The sequence below is a fragment of the Pleurodeles waltl genome, chromosome 3_1, assembly GCF_031143425.1.
Source record: "Pleurodeles waltl isolate 20211129_DDA chromosome 3_1, aPleWal1.hap1.20221129, whole genome shotgun sequence".
Classification (NCBI taxonomy): domain Eukaryota; kingdom Metazoa; phylum Chordata; class Amphibia; order Caudata; family Salamandridae; genus Pleurodeles; species Pleurodeles waltl.
Genome location: NC_090440.1, coordinates 320,632,451 through 320,644,477, shown reverse-complemented (window position 1 = coordinate 320,644,477; position 12,027 = coordinate 320,632,451). Strand labels below are relative to the sequence as shown.

General features: G+C 46.3%; 1 protein-coding gene across 1 annotated transcript in view; it reads right to left on the bottom strand.

Annotated features, from left to right (window-relative positions):
* Positions 1-6,184, bottom strand: part of LYSMD2 (LysM domain containing 2) — a 99,480-nt gene extending 93,296 nt beyond the window's left edge. Inside the window, exon 1 of the mRNA XM_069222473.1 lies at positions 5,528-6,184. Coding sequence (XP_069078574.1) covers positions 5,528-5,776 — 249 coding nt within the window. The 5' untranslated portion in view covers positions 5,777-6,184. The remainder of the gene's footprint in view (positions 1-5,527) is intronic.
* Positions 6,185-12,027: the final 5,843 nt, after the last annotated feature.

Below are 12,027 nucleotides of genomic sequence, written 5' to 3'. Positions count from 1 at the left end.
CCGAAGTCATCTGCGGCGTACCACAAGGATAATCACTCAGCCCCACCCTCTTCAACGTCTACATGAGCCCCCTCGCAGCCATCGCACGCCATCACAACCTCAACATCATCTCCTACGCCGACGACACCCAGCTGATCCTCTCCCTCACCAACGACCCAGCCACCGCCAGAACCAACCTGCACGAAGGGATGAAAGACGTAGCCGAGTGGATGATGAACAGCCGCCTGAAACTGAACTCAGACAAGACGGAAGTCCTCATCCTTGGATCATCACCCTCTGCCTGGGACGACTCCTGGTGGCCCCCTGCCCTGGGCAGCGCACCCAAACCAACGGACCACGCACGCAACCTGGGCTTCATCCTGGACTCCTCCCTCTCGATGACCAGACAAATCAACGCCGTCTCTTCATCATGCTTCAACATCCTACGCATGCTCCGAAAGATCTTCCGATGGATCCCCACCGAAACCAGGAAGACGGTCACCCAGGCACTCGTCACCAGCCGACTGGACTACGGTAACACCCTCTACACCGGAACCACGGTCAAACTACAGAAAAGACTCCAACGCATCCAGAACGCCTCCGCATGCCTCATCCTTGACATCCCCCGACACAGCCACATCTCCGGACACCTGAGAGACTTGCACTGGCTCCCCGTCAGCAAGAGAATCACGTTCTGCCTCCTCACCCACGCACACAAGGCCCTCCACGACCTGGGCCCCAGGTACCTCAACAACCGCCTGACCTTCTACACTCCCACCCGCCAGCTACGATCGACCAGCCACGCCCTCGCCGCCGTGCCACGCATTAGAAAAGCCACCATGGGAGGAAGATCCTTCTCCTACCTGGCAGCCAAGACTTGGAACTCCCTCCCCATCCACCTCCGTCTGACCCACGACCACCTCTCCTTCAGGAAGCAACTCAAGACCTGGCTGTTTGAGCAGTAGCGGTCCCCCCTCCCCCCAGCGCCTTGAGACCCTCCGGGTGAGTAGCGCGCTATACAAATTTTTTGATTGATTGATAAATTTGTTGTGTTTTTTTCACAATAAAAAGTAAATGTGTTGCATTATATGACAATAAATAGCTTTTAAGTGTCTGTTTCTAGTGAATTTTAAAAGTTTTCTTAAGTAATATTTTATTTTCAGGTGTTGTAGGAGGCTGGCCTGGCTTATAGTGGGTACCTTGTGGCACTTACACCTTGTGCCAGGTCCAGTTATCCCTTATTAGTGTATTAGTAGTGTTCTACCAGCTTAGGCTGATATAGGTAGCTATAGCAGAGCAGCTTAGGCTGAACTAGGAGACATGCAAAGCTCCTACTATACCACTTATATCATATAGCACTATATCATAAGAAACACAATACTCAGTTACTAAAAATGAAGAGGTAATTAGGAGGTAAGTAAAATACACAAAATATACACACAAACCAAAATCAGGTAAGAAAAACAGTCAGAAAAGTAGTGCAAACACTGTAGAACACAACAGAATGCAATAGGAGACAATAGGCCTAGGGGCAACACAAACGATATACTCCAAAAGTGGAATGCGAACCACAAATGGACCCCAGGCCTAGTGTAGTGTGTAGAGGGTTGCTGGGAGTGTAAGAAAACACTAAGGGTATCCAAGATACCCCACCCCAAGACCCTGAAAAGTAGGAGGAAAGTTACCCTACTACCCCAGAAAGACAGTAAAGTTGAGAAAGGGGATTCTACAAAGGCAACAACTGACTGCAAAGCACTGAAGACGGATTCCTGTACCTGAGGACCTGTAAAGGAAGGGGACCAAGTCCAAGAGTCACGCAAGTGTCCAGGGAGGGCAGGAGCCCACTAAACCCCGGATGAAGGTGCAAAAGGGCTGCCTCCGGATGAGAGGGGACCCAGAGGACCGGTGATGCAGACGTTTTGTGCCTGCGTTAGCAGGGGGAAGATTCCGTCAACCCACAGGAGATTTCTTCTTGGCTTCCAGTGCAGGGTGAAGGCAGACAGCCCTCAGAGCATGCACCACCAGGAAACAGTCGAGAAAGCCAGCAGGATTAGGCGCTACAATGTTGCTGGTAGTCTTCTTGCTACTTTGTTGTGGTTTTGCAGGCGTCCTGCAGCAGTCAGTGGTCGATCCTTGGCAGAAGTTGAAGAGAGAAGTGCAGATGAACTCTGGTGAGCTCTTGCATTCGTTATCTGAAGAGAAACCCACAGGAGAGACCCTAAATAGCCCTCAGAGGAGGATTGGCTATCTAACCAGGTAAGAGCCTATCAGTAGGGGTCTCTGATGTCACCTGCAGGCACTGGCCACTCAGAGGTCTCCATTGGGCCCTCACACCTCTGCATTCAAGATGGCAGAGGTCTGGGACACACTGGAGGAGCTCTGGGCACCACCCCTGGGGTGGTGATGGACAGGGGAGTGGTGAATCCCCTTTCCTTTGTCCAGTTTCGCGCCAGAGCAGGGGCTGGGGGATCCCTGAACCAGTGTAGACTGGTTTATGCAAGGAGGGCACCATCTGTGCCCTTCAAAGCATTTCCAGAGGCCAGGAGAGGCTACTCCTCTCAGGCCCTTAACACCCATTTCCAAAGGGAGAGGGTGTAACACCCTCTCTCAGAGGAGATCCTTTGTTCTGCCTTCCTGGGACTGGGCTGCCCAGGCCCCAGGGGGGGCAGAAACCTGTCTGAGGGTTGGCAGCAGCGGTAGCTGCAGAGAAAAAAACAGAGAGCTAGTTTGGGAGTACCCGGGGTCCATGCATGAGATTGGCACCCCAATATCAGATTTGGCTTGGGGGACAATTCCATGACCTTAGACATGTGACATGGCCATGTTCGGAGTTACCATTATGAAGCTACACATAGGTATTGGCCTATATGTAGTTCACGCGTGTAATGGTATCCCCGCACTCACAAAGTCCAGGGAAATTGCCCTGAACAATGTGGGGGCACCTTGGCTAGTGCCAGGGTGCCCTCACACTTAATAACTTTGACCTAACCTTCACTAAGTGAGGGTTAGACATATAGGTGACTTATAAGTTACTGAAGTGCAGTGTAAAATGGCTGTGAAATAACGTGGATGTTATTTCACTCAAGCTGCACTAGCAGGCCTGTGTGAGAATTGTCAGAGCTCCCTATGGGTGGCAAAAGAAATGCTGCAGCCCATAGGGATCTCCTGGAACCCCAATACCCTGGGTACCTCAGTACCATATACTAGGGAATTATATGGGTGTACCAGTATGCCAATGTGAATTGGTAGATTTAGTCACTAGCCTGTTAGTGACAAATTTTGAAAGCAGAGAGAGCATAACCACTGAGGTTCTGGTTAGCAGAGCCTCAGTGAGACAGTTAGGCATCACACAGGGAACACATACATATAGGCCACAAACTTATGAGCACTGGGGTCCTGGCTAGCAGGATCCCAGTGACACATAACAACCACACTTACAACATAGGGTTTCCACTATGAGCACTGGGCCCTGGCTAGCAGGATCCCAGTGAGACAGTGAAAACACCCTGACATATACTCATAAACAGGCCAAAAGTGGGGGTAACAAGGCTAGAAAGAGGCTACTTTCTCACAAACTGGCAGTTTAAAACTGCACACACAGACACTGTAGTGGCAGGTCTGAGCCATCTCTACAGGTCTACTAATGTGGGTGGCACAACCAGTGCTACAGGCCCATTAGCAGCATTTGATTTACAGGCCCAGGGCACCTCTAGTGCACTTTACTAGGGACTTACTAGTAAATTAGATTTGCCAATCATGGATAAACCAATCAACAATGCAATTTACACAGAGAGCATATGCACATTAACACTGGTTAGCAGTGGTAACGTATCCAGAGTCCTAAAGCCAAGGAAGACAGGTCAGAACAACTAAGAGGGGGGGGGAGGGGGGGGAGGGAGGGGTTTGGGGATGACCCTGCGAAAAGGGCCAATTCCAACAGTACTGATAACAGGGTGAGCTGCCAGGTTGCACTGGTGAATGTAAGGGTGGTTTAGATATAGTTATGCCAAAAATAGGAACAAGAGCTGTCTGCTACTAAATGTGGGGGTGACAATTTTTGGACAGAGTATTATTTATAAAAACATCAATGCAGAGCCCAAAACCTTTTCATAGGGACTTATTACTGAATGCCAAAGTTGCCATAATCTTTTTCTTTTACTAATATACAACTGCCTATTCTTTCAGATTCTTTTTTCGTCCCCTTTTCTGCCCTTTGTTCAATCCCTGTGTAAAGGAAGCTTTATGCTGGCAAAAGCCATATTGTTTTATGTGTAGCTTGCAAAAGTGTGAGTCTTCGTCCTAAATCAGGAGTGTTTGTGTGTATACTTGTAATGCGCTCAAATGTACTCATGATAAACATGCTAAACATATGTGTGAGATCATAAGACCGGATGTCACTTCTTACGATGTCCCTTCCTGTAGTAACGGGTTGTGATGCCACGTGTGATGTGATATGCCTTAATGTCACGCCACGTGATATCACTTGCGTACTGCAAAACTTGGTTAGTCCCCCCACTTGCTTTTTTAGGACTTGTGCCCTAGGTCTTTCCAAAAGCTTTTGGGGAATGTAGTTTAAATTTAGTGCTACATAAAACATATTATTTTCATATAAAATGAGCATATTTATCTTTTAATCACCGAGGAGAAACATTTCCCATCTAAGAAGCTGTGCCGAAGGGGCATATCTTTTTTTTAATGCAATTTTATATAGCGCAAACTCAACCCTGAGGTACTGGGGTGCTTTACATCAACCCCAGTTACATTATATAAGGACACATTCATTTTTCGGTAGGCACAGGGAGTTTAACTGGTTTGCTTAGAATAACAGGATGTTGAACAGACGCGGAGACTCGAACCTGATTCCCTAGCTCCTTTTACGTGGGCAGCTCTGGCCGTTACGTGTAGGGTGGCCAGATTTTGAATCCTGAAAACCGGGGAATTTTGCAAAAATGAAAGAAGGACTACAATTTTATATCTACGCAGGGGCATATATCGATAGCCCCCCCATTAACCTAGAATCACAGAAGATGCACTAGGAAATTAAATGAAATGCAATTTTTTTAAACCCAGTAAGATATATTTCAATTAAATGCCTTGCTTATAATACCTTCTAACTAGCATTGCCAAACATGTATCCCTCTGTTTTCAGTCAACTGTCTCCAAAAGACAGATCATGAGCCAAATTTGCCTTAAAGTGCCAGGACAGCTGGTGAAAAACCGGAGCTGTCCCGGCAAATACGGGAGGCTCGATCACCCTAGCACATCCTCTCATCATTTTTACAGAAGTGCTTGGTGCCGTCATTATTTTCAGCGCACTGTCTATTGCCCACCGTTATTAATATGACTGGTGCACTGTCATTTACTACAGCTGTTTCTTGGTACTGTTCATGACCCAAGCGCTTTCTCCTACCGTTTACCACCTCTCCAGACCCTAGTTGTCCCTTCACCTCCTCCGTTTGTCAGCCAGCCCTGGGCCATCTGCCCCCCTCCCACCATATTCCACCAGGGCTGCAGAATGCGCTTCCTTCCCCCGCCCAGCCTTCCTTACCGTTACGCCATACTTCAGCGCGATGCCCTGCAGCGTGTCCCCGGAGCTCACGGGGTGCTCGGTGTACTTCTCCGCCCAGGCGGCCGCCGTCACGCTGGCCGTGCTGCCGTAGGAGCGTGTTTTGGTGCGTGCCAGGCTCAAGGACAGCTCGGCCTCGGATTCAGACTCCGAGCCGGAGCGGGAGCGCGGATAGACGGGTAGGCCGAGTCGGCCTCCTGCCGCCTTCAGCGCTAGGGGAGACTCTGCCATGTTCGGGAGGGAAAGCGTAGTCTCAGGCAGACACGGAGGGCCGCAAAGCCAGGCTTGGCGGAGGGGCGCCTCCCGAGCACACGGGCTGCGGCAGGAGGAGCAGGCGGCCGGGCGTCTTGTGCATCCCAGCAGCAGCGGGAGGAGCACGGTAACGGTGAGAACCCGAGGCTGTGCACGGAGCCAGAGCAGCAATGTGACACCAGGGCTCTGATGGAGAAGGCCAGGGGGCAAAGGGGGGCAGCGGCATCCGGATCGAGACGGTAGTCCACACCCTGTAACCCACGGTAGACGCACAACAGCCTTGAAAGATACTGCGGTCTTATGGGAGGTGAACAGCCTTCTAAAATTGCTTAAGCGTTTCGCGACAGACGCTTAGCCTTCTGAAGAGCACATACGGTTCGCAGCTCCAAGCATGCAGTATAGGCAACAAGCATTTGCAATGAAAATGGGTCTAGCGTTGTACGTTTCTAACTGGACTATTCTTGGCACATAAATTGAAAATGTAAAGTAAAGAAGTTAGCTCACAGTCAAAGGTATCGCAGTTTAAAAAAAAAAAAAAACGGCCCAAGGCTGGACAAAGGTAAAGCATTTACCAATGTCATCAAAGGATTTTTGAAAGGCAAGGCCACGAACGAGTGAAAATGATGGGCGTGAGGTGGGTGTGGTTAAAAGCCCACATAGATACCAACATGTTGGAAAAGCAGCTTGCACACTGCTATGCTCGACCTAAAAATCTAATTGCCTTGTATAAATAATCTAATTGTCACTTTGGTGTCAAGCAGTGAGGTAACAAACTCTGTCATACCTAAAACATTCTCAGTGTATCAGGGCTCAGATTAAGTTAGGGTTCATATTATATTAAGGTTTCGATTCTAGCAAGGCTCTGATTTTGCTACAATTTCGCTAAGCTATACTAATGGGCCAGAAGTAGGCAGGAAGCAGTAGTTCCAGGGTTGGAATTCCCTGTAAAACTGTGTTTGCCCTCAAACTTACATGCTTAATTGTATCTGCTAGCTCTTGTACAGTCTTTTGCCATAATGGAGAAGGTTGGAAATTTACTTCTGACAATGGCAAGAATAAACATTTTTCAGGGGTGGTAAAAAAAGAGAGATTAGGGAATGTGAATTTGCAATGGCTCAACAGATTTTTGTACAAGCAATTAATCATGTGAGTATATTTGCTCATGCAGAAATGGAAGTCTGGAAAGTTTGCTACAAGTATGCTTTAAGGGCTTCTTCTATAAAGTTTTGTGAATTCCTGAAAGTTGTAAACCTGAACGAATGCAGGAACATATACCTGCAGTGTACTTTTTTGACTTGGGTCCATGATGCAGCCCCTAATAGTTTTATACTGGTTCTCAATGGTTAACCTTATTTTTAATTTAACAGTGGCATGCATCAAGCATGTTTTACATAAGAGGGGCCTTATATAAATTTTATGTCAAGTTGAAGAGTTTTGCAAAATATTTAAAATAAAAATACAGAAAGCAGGGTTTCTCCCACTTCACCATCGGTGCCTCCCGTGTGTGTACGGCTGCAAGACTTATTCCTCCAATTAATGTTACTTTTTATGTCAAACTTAAAGCCCTGTAAACACATCTTTCTCTGTACTTTAACAGATATGCACAAAGTATCAGGTCAAGCATCTGAAAGTAGTTATGCAGACACCTGCACTGGCCTGACACAAAGCCAAGTCAGACTTCTGGACTGAAGGTTTACTAAGGGAGCTATGTGTTCTTGGCTCCGCAATCTAAAGGACTGTGACAGGGGTCTACAGTGGAAGCCTGGACTGTCCATATATAGCAAGATGTATGTGGGCTGTGCATATACATACATGCCTGGTCAAATACAGAATCTCTTAGATGTTCGTAGCATTGCACCATCATTATGCACATCCACACATTTTGTGTTTGCCCAGCCACAGTAACAATATACACAGCTCAATATTGTAAACCAATAACTGCGCCACTGAATCAAAACAAATGTAAACAATCGAGCCCACGGACGTCCCTCCACCGACATCAGAAACACAGTGATCTAGAGTGATGAAGAGTGGCATCAGGGTAACAAACTTTTCTAGAGTTATTGAAGGTGCAAAGCTGCAAAGATTTGTACCTCTGCTCACAGAGGCATGCCATTGATATACAATGAAACTCACTGGCAATACCTCATGAACGTCTAAAGATGGCAAAAGATCCCAACATATAGGATAAAAATCAGATACATGCTGGAGCATCAACAAAGAAGGTAAGAGGGAAAAGAGGTTTGAAACTGTCACTTGCTTGGTTCTGGACTGTCAAGAATTGTGTCCGGGGCAGCATAACCACCCAGGAAGGTTTGGGATCTTTGAAATTACTTTTTTTCTGAAGATGTTAAGCACTTTGTGCGTTTAGATTTGAAGCATTCAGTTACACTATTTTTGACAAACGTAAAAAATATATAATGACTGGGATGGTGAGTTAGTGCTTCAGAGAGCAAGGTGACAGATTTAACTTTACGATTATAAAGTATGGTTTTACAGAACGGCATTTCTGGCAAGAGACCCACACGTGAAAATTCAGATGCTGCAAAACAGTGAACTTAAAAGCACCAACGACCTGAAAGGTATCCAGTTCACTCTCTTCATTCATTTCCCCTAACTTTTCGGCTGAACAAAACAAAGAGCTGGATACAGAGTAGATTTGTTGAGATTTCTCCTGTCTCAAACCTTTGGTCATTAAATGCTCTGCCTGGAATACTAAAAGAATTTGGAGTAGAAGAAAACAGGTCAAATGAAAAAAAGTAAAAGGTGCAAAACAGCATTGTGTCATCCAGGCTTACTGTGGTGGGCTATGGCTTTGAATTCTCGGTTGTAAGCCTTTCAAACTGTTGCTAAAATGTTTCTTTTTGAATACCAATACTTTTCTTCGTGTCTCGAGCCTATAAACCTTGGATGCAGCTACCATGCCGGCATGAGAAGTGTGGCTTTAGCCACGCAGCTCAATGTAGTGAAACGCAATGAGCAGAAATTTACAGGATGGTAGTCTGAGGCAAGACAACAGGCAGGATTTCCAGCGTGAGATGCATGCAGCGAAGCGTGGTGCGGAAGCGGCTGGGGCAGGAAGCTGCTTGCTACATGAGGACGAGTTGCACTGCGGCCACAAGCTGCCACAGGACTAGCCACCCTGCCATGGCAAGCAGAGCTGGGGCGGGATGGTCAGGAACCAGTGGCTGAAGTTACAGAGCAGTGCGACTGAATCAGCAGCAACTCTGCTTAGCATTAATTTTTTATTGTGTGAATAAGCAAGTAAATCCACAGCGCCACTGCCACCATGAGTGTGAGCGCAATGGAGAGACACAAAAAAAAAAGTTCGCTCGCAGTCAAAGGTATCGGCAAAAGTGCAATTAGCCATGTAACAGGGTTGGTCCCCAAGGCGGTAACCAAACCGCCCCAAGGAGGGACCAACGTAAAGCATTTACCTTTGATAACAAAGGATTCTTGAAAGGCAAGCCCATGAACGAGTGATAGTAATGAGCGTGCGGTGGGCGTGGTTGAAAGCCCAGATACATACAAACACGTCAGAAAAGCAGCGCATGTGCGCTGCTATGTTTAACCTAAAAATGTACACTATTGCACCATAAGAATATAGTGGCATATAGAAACAGTACAACACAAGACACATGTAATGTGAAAATACAGCGAGCAAATGTAGTATAAATAAACCGCCTATAACTATGAGGAGAAGTCATACGTTTAACTTGAACAGTTAGCGGTAGAGCCAAAGTATCTGACATTGATACAGTGATTACCAGTCATACAACAGCACAAATAAACCACACAGCAGCAAGAGCAAGCCACCTATGAATGCACCATGAATCAGTGGTTCCCAACCTTGTGACTTCTGTGGATCCCAACTTTATCATTACTGGAACCTGTGGACTCCCGCTGAATCATTATTGGAATCCGAGGACCCCCCTCATTACTATTAGGCAGGGATCCCAGCCTTACATTGTTGATGATTTGAACCGCAAAATAATACACATAAAATACAGAAGGAAGCATTCCTCAAATACATAAACAAATGACAACATATTATTTAATTTGCAAATAAATGTAAGTGCAAAAAATAAAAAATTGAATTTTAATAGGAAGGTTGGAGCTTTTCTAAGTTCAATTCAAGCCACACATTATCTGTACTATATTCTGTTTGATGCACCTGCGCTGCTCTCACAAATCAATCTGAGGATAAAATATTTTTTGCCTCCAAATTTCAAATTAATTGACACTTTCAGTACATTTTAAAATTTTCAATTGTACATTTAGCCACTTTTCTTATATACACTTTATTAATCTGTTAATATTATTTCTTTTTCTAAGCTGTCGTGGACCCCCAGAGGAGGCTTTGCAGACCCCCATGGGTCCCTGACCACAGGTTTGGAACCACTGCCATGAAGTATTTAAGTGTATGTTAAAATCTTTAAGCACAAAATACGCAGGATAAGTAAACCGAAACATAATACAAATAGTGTAGCTAAGCATCACATTAAGTGGAGGCATAGTGAAAAGAAATTCTGCAAAAAGGCATAAATGATGCATAAAAAAGTACAAATGTACACATAAAAAGGCATCAGTTGCTATACAATTAAATAGTGAAATGCAAACAACTTTTTTTCATATCTTTATGGTCATTTAGCCCTCACTGGAGCAGTCTCATGATGTTTACTATCATTGGATTTACAATGACAAACCCCTTGCTATAGTAAAGATGGTTTTGTCAATAAGACCTTGGAAATGCAACATCTGTAAAGTGGGCATTTCTATGTTCCCAAAATTCCTTTTGTGTGCCTTTTTAATTCAGCTTCATTCCACTGAAGGCTGGGGAAAGCACATCTGTGCATTCCCCAGGGACAGCTATAAAACTTGGGCAACTGGAACAACAGTCCTTTGCCATTGGAGGGCCTGGCTGGATAGATTGGAGGGAGAGTTTGTAACACTTGGCCTCTCAGAGCCAGATCATGGCCCCACTAAAGATCAAGATCTACATTTCACTGCCCCATGGCAAACAGGACTGATATTTAGGGAAGACATCTGTGGTTCAAAGGGGAGTACACTGAACCATCCCCCCCAACTTCAAAGGCTCACTTCAGTATAACTACTGGTACCACACTTCAGCAACTTAGAGTTACACTTGCAGGAACATGGGACAGAGACCCTGGACTGTGTGGTGCACACTGCAAGATGACTATGTCGTGCACAAGGAGTAATTACTGCCCTGGGAAGGTTACCACGCACCCTTCCTGCATCGTGGCTGGCTTGGGCAAACTGGTTGCTGCTGTGTGGCACTCTGAAGTGTGCTCTCCAAGGGCTTTTTGGCTTGCCCCCTGTTCTCTGGTGGAGGCCTCACAGACATCAAAGACCTCTGGCGCGGGCCCTTAGTAGGATCCCCTTTGCCCCTCTCGGGCCCCACCTAGGATGTTGCACTTTCCGTCCCCCGGGGGTGCGCTCCCGGCCCTAACCCCGGTGTCACCTTAGTTCACTGGAACAGCACCAGTACAAGGGCACCTTCATCGTCAGGCCACGACACTCACAAGTGTCTGGCTGGTTGTGAGCGGTTTCACTGGTTGTGGGACTTCTCTTCGCCCTCTTTTGTCGAGCATGCCACATTTCTCTCATGCAACACCTGACTGTATGCTCATTGTGTGCGGTGTCCAATTCACTGGTTACGACCCTCTGAGGTGGTGTACCCAGAGCAGTGCCCCATTCTAGCTTGTGTGGCACTGCTGGACCTGCGTCTCTCTGTATGTGACCAGATATGTCTGGTGCAGCTCAAGTCATTGCGCACCAAACATTGTGCCTCATTCCAGGATGGTACAGGATTGAAATTCTTTGTGTGTATGTTTGGATTTGTTGGTGCCATTTAAGTTATTGCACACCAGACGCTGTACCTCATTCCAGGGAGGTGCAGCATTGGTCACTTTGCGTGTTCGATCAGAGTTGTCACAGTTGGGCCTAGTACTGCTAGTGATATTTGTAAATGTGATTTATGCCCAGATTTACATGATGTCCATGTTGTGTTAACTAATGTGTGTGTTTATCACAAACTTTACATACACCTCATGTGAAGTCTCTTTTGTGATGCTTAGTGTATTTGTTGCATGGTAGTGCTGTTCAATTGCTTTACACATTGCCCCTGTGATAAGCCTGACTGCTTTGTGCCAAGCTACCCAAGGGTGAGCGCAAATTATACAATGAGTTTTATCACCCACCCCTGA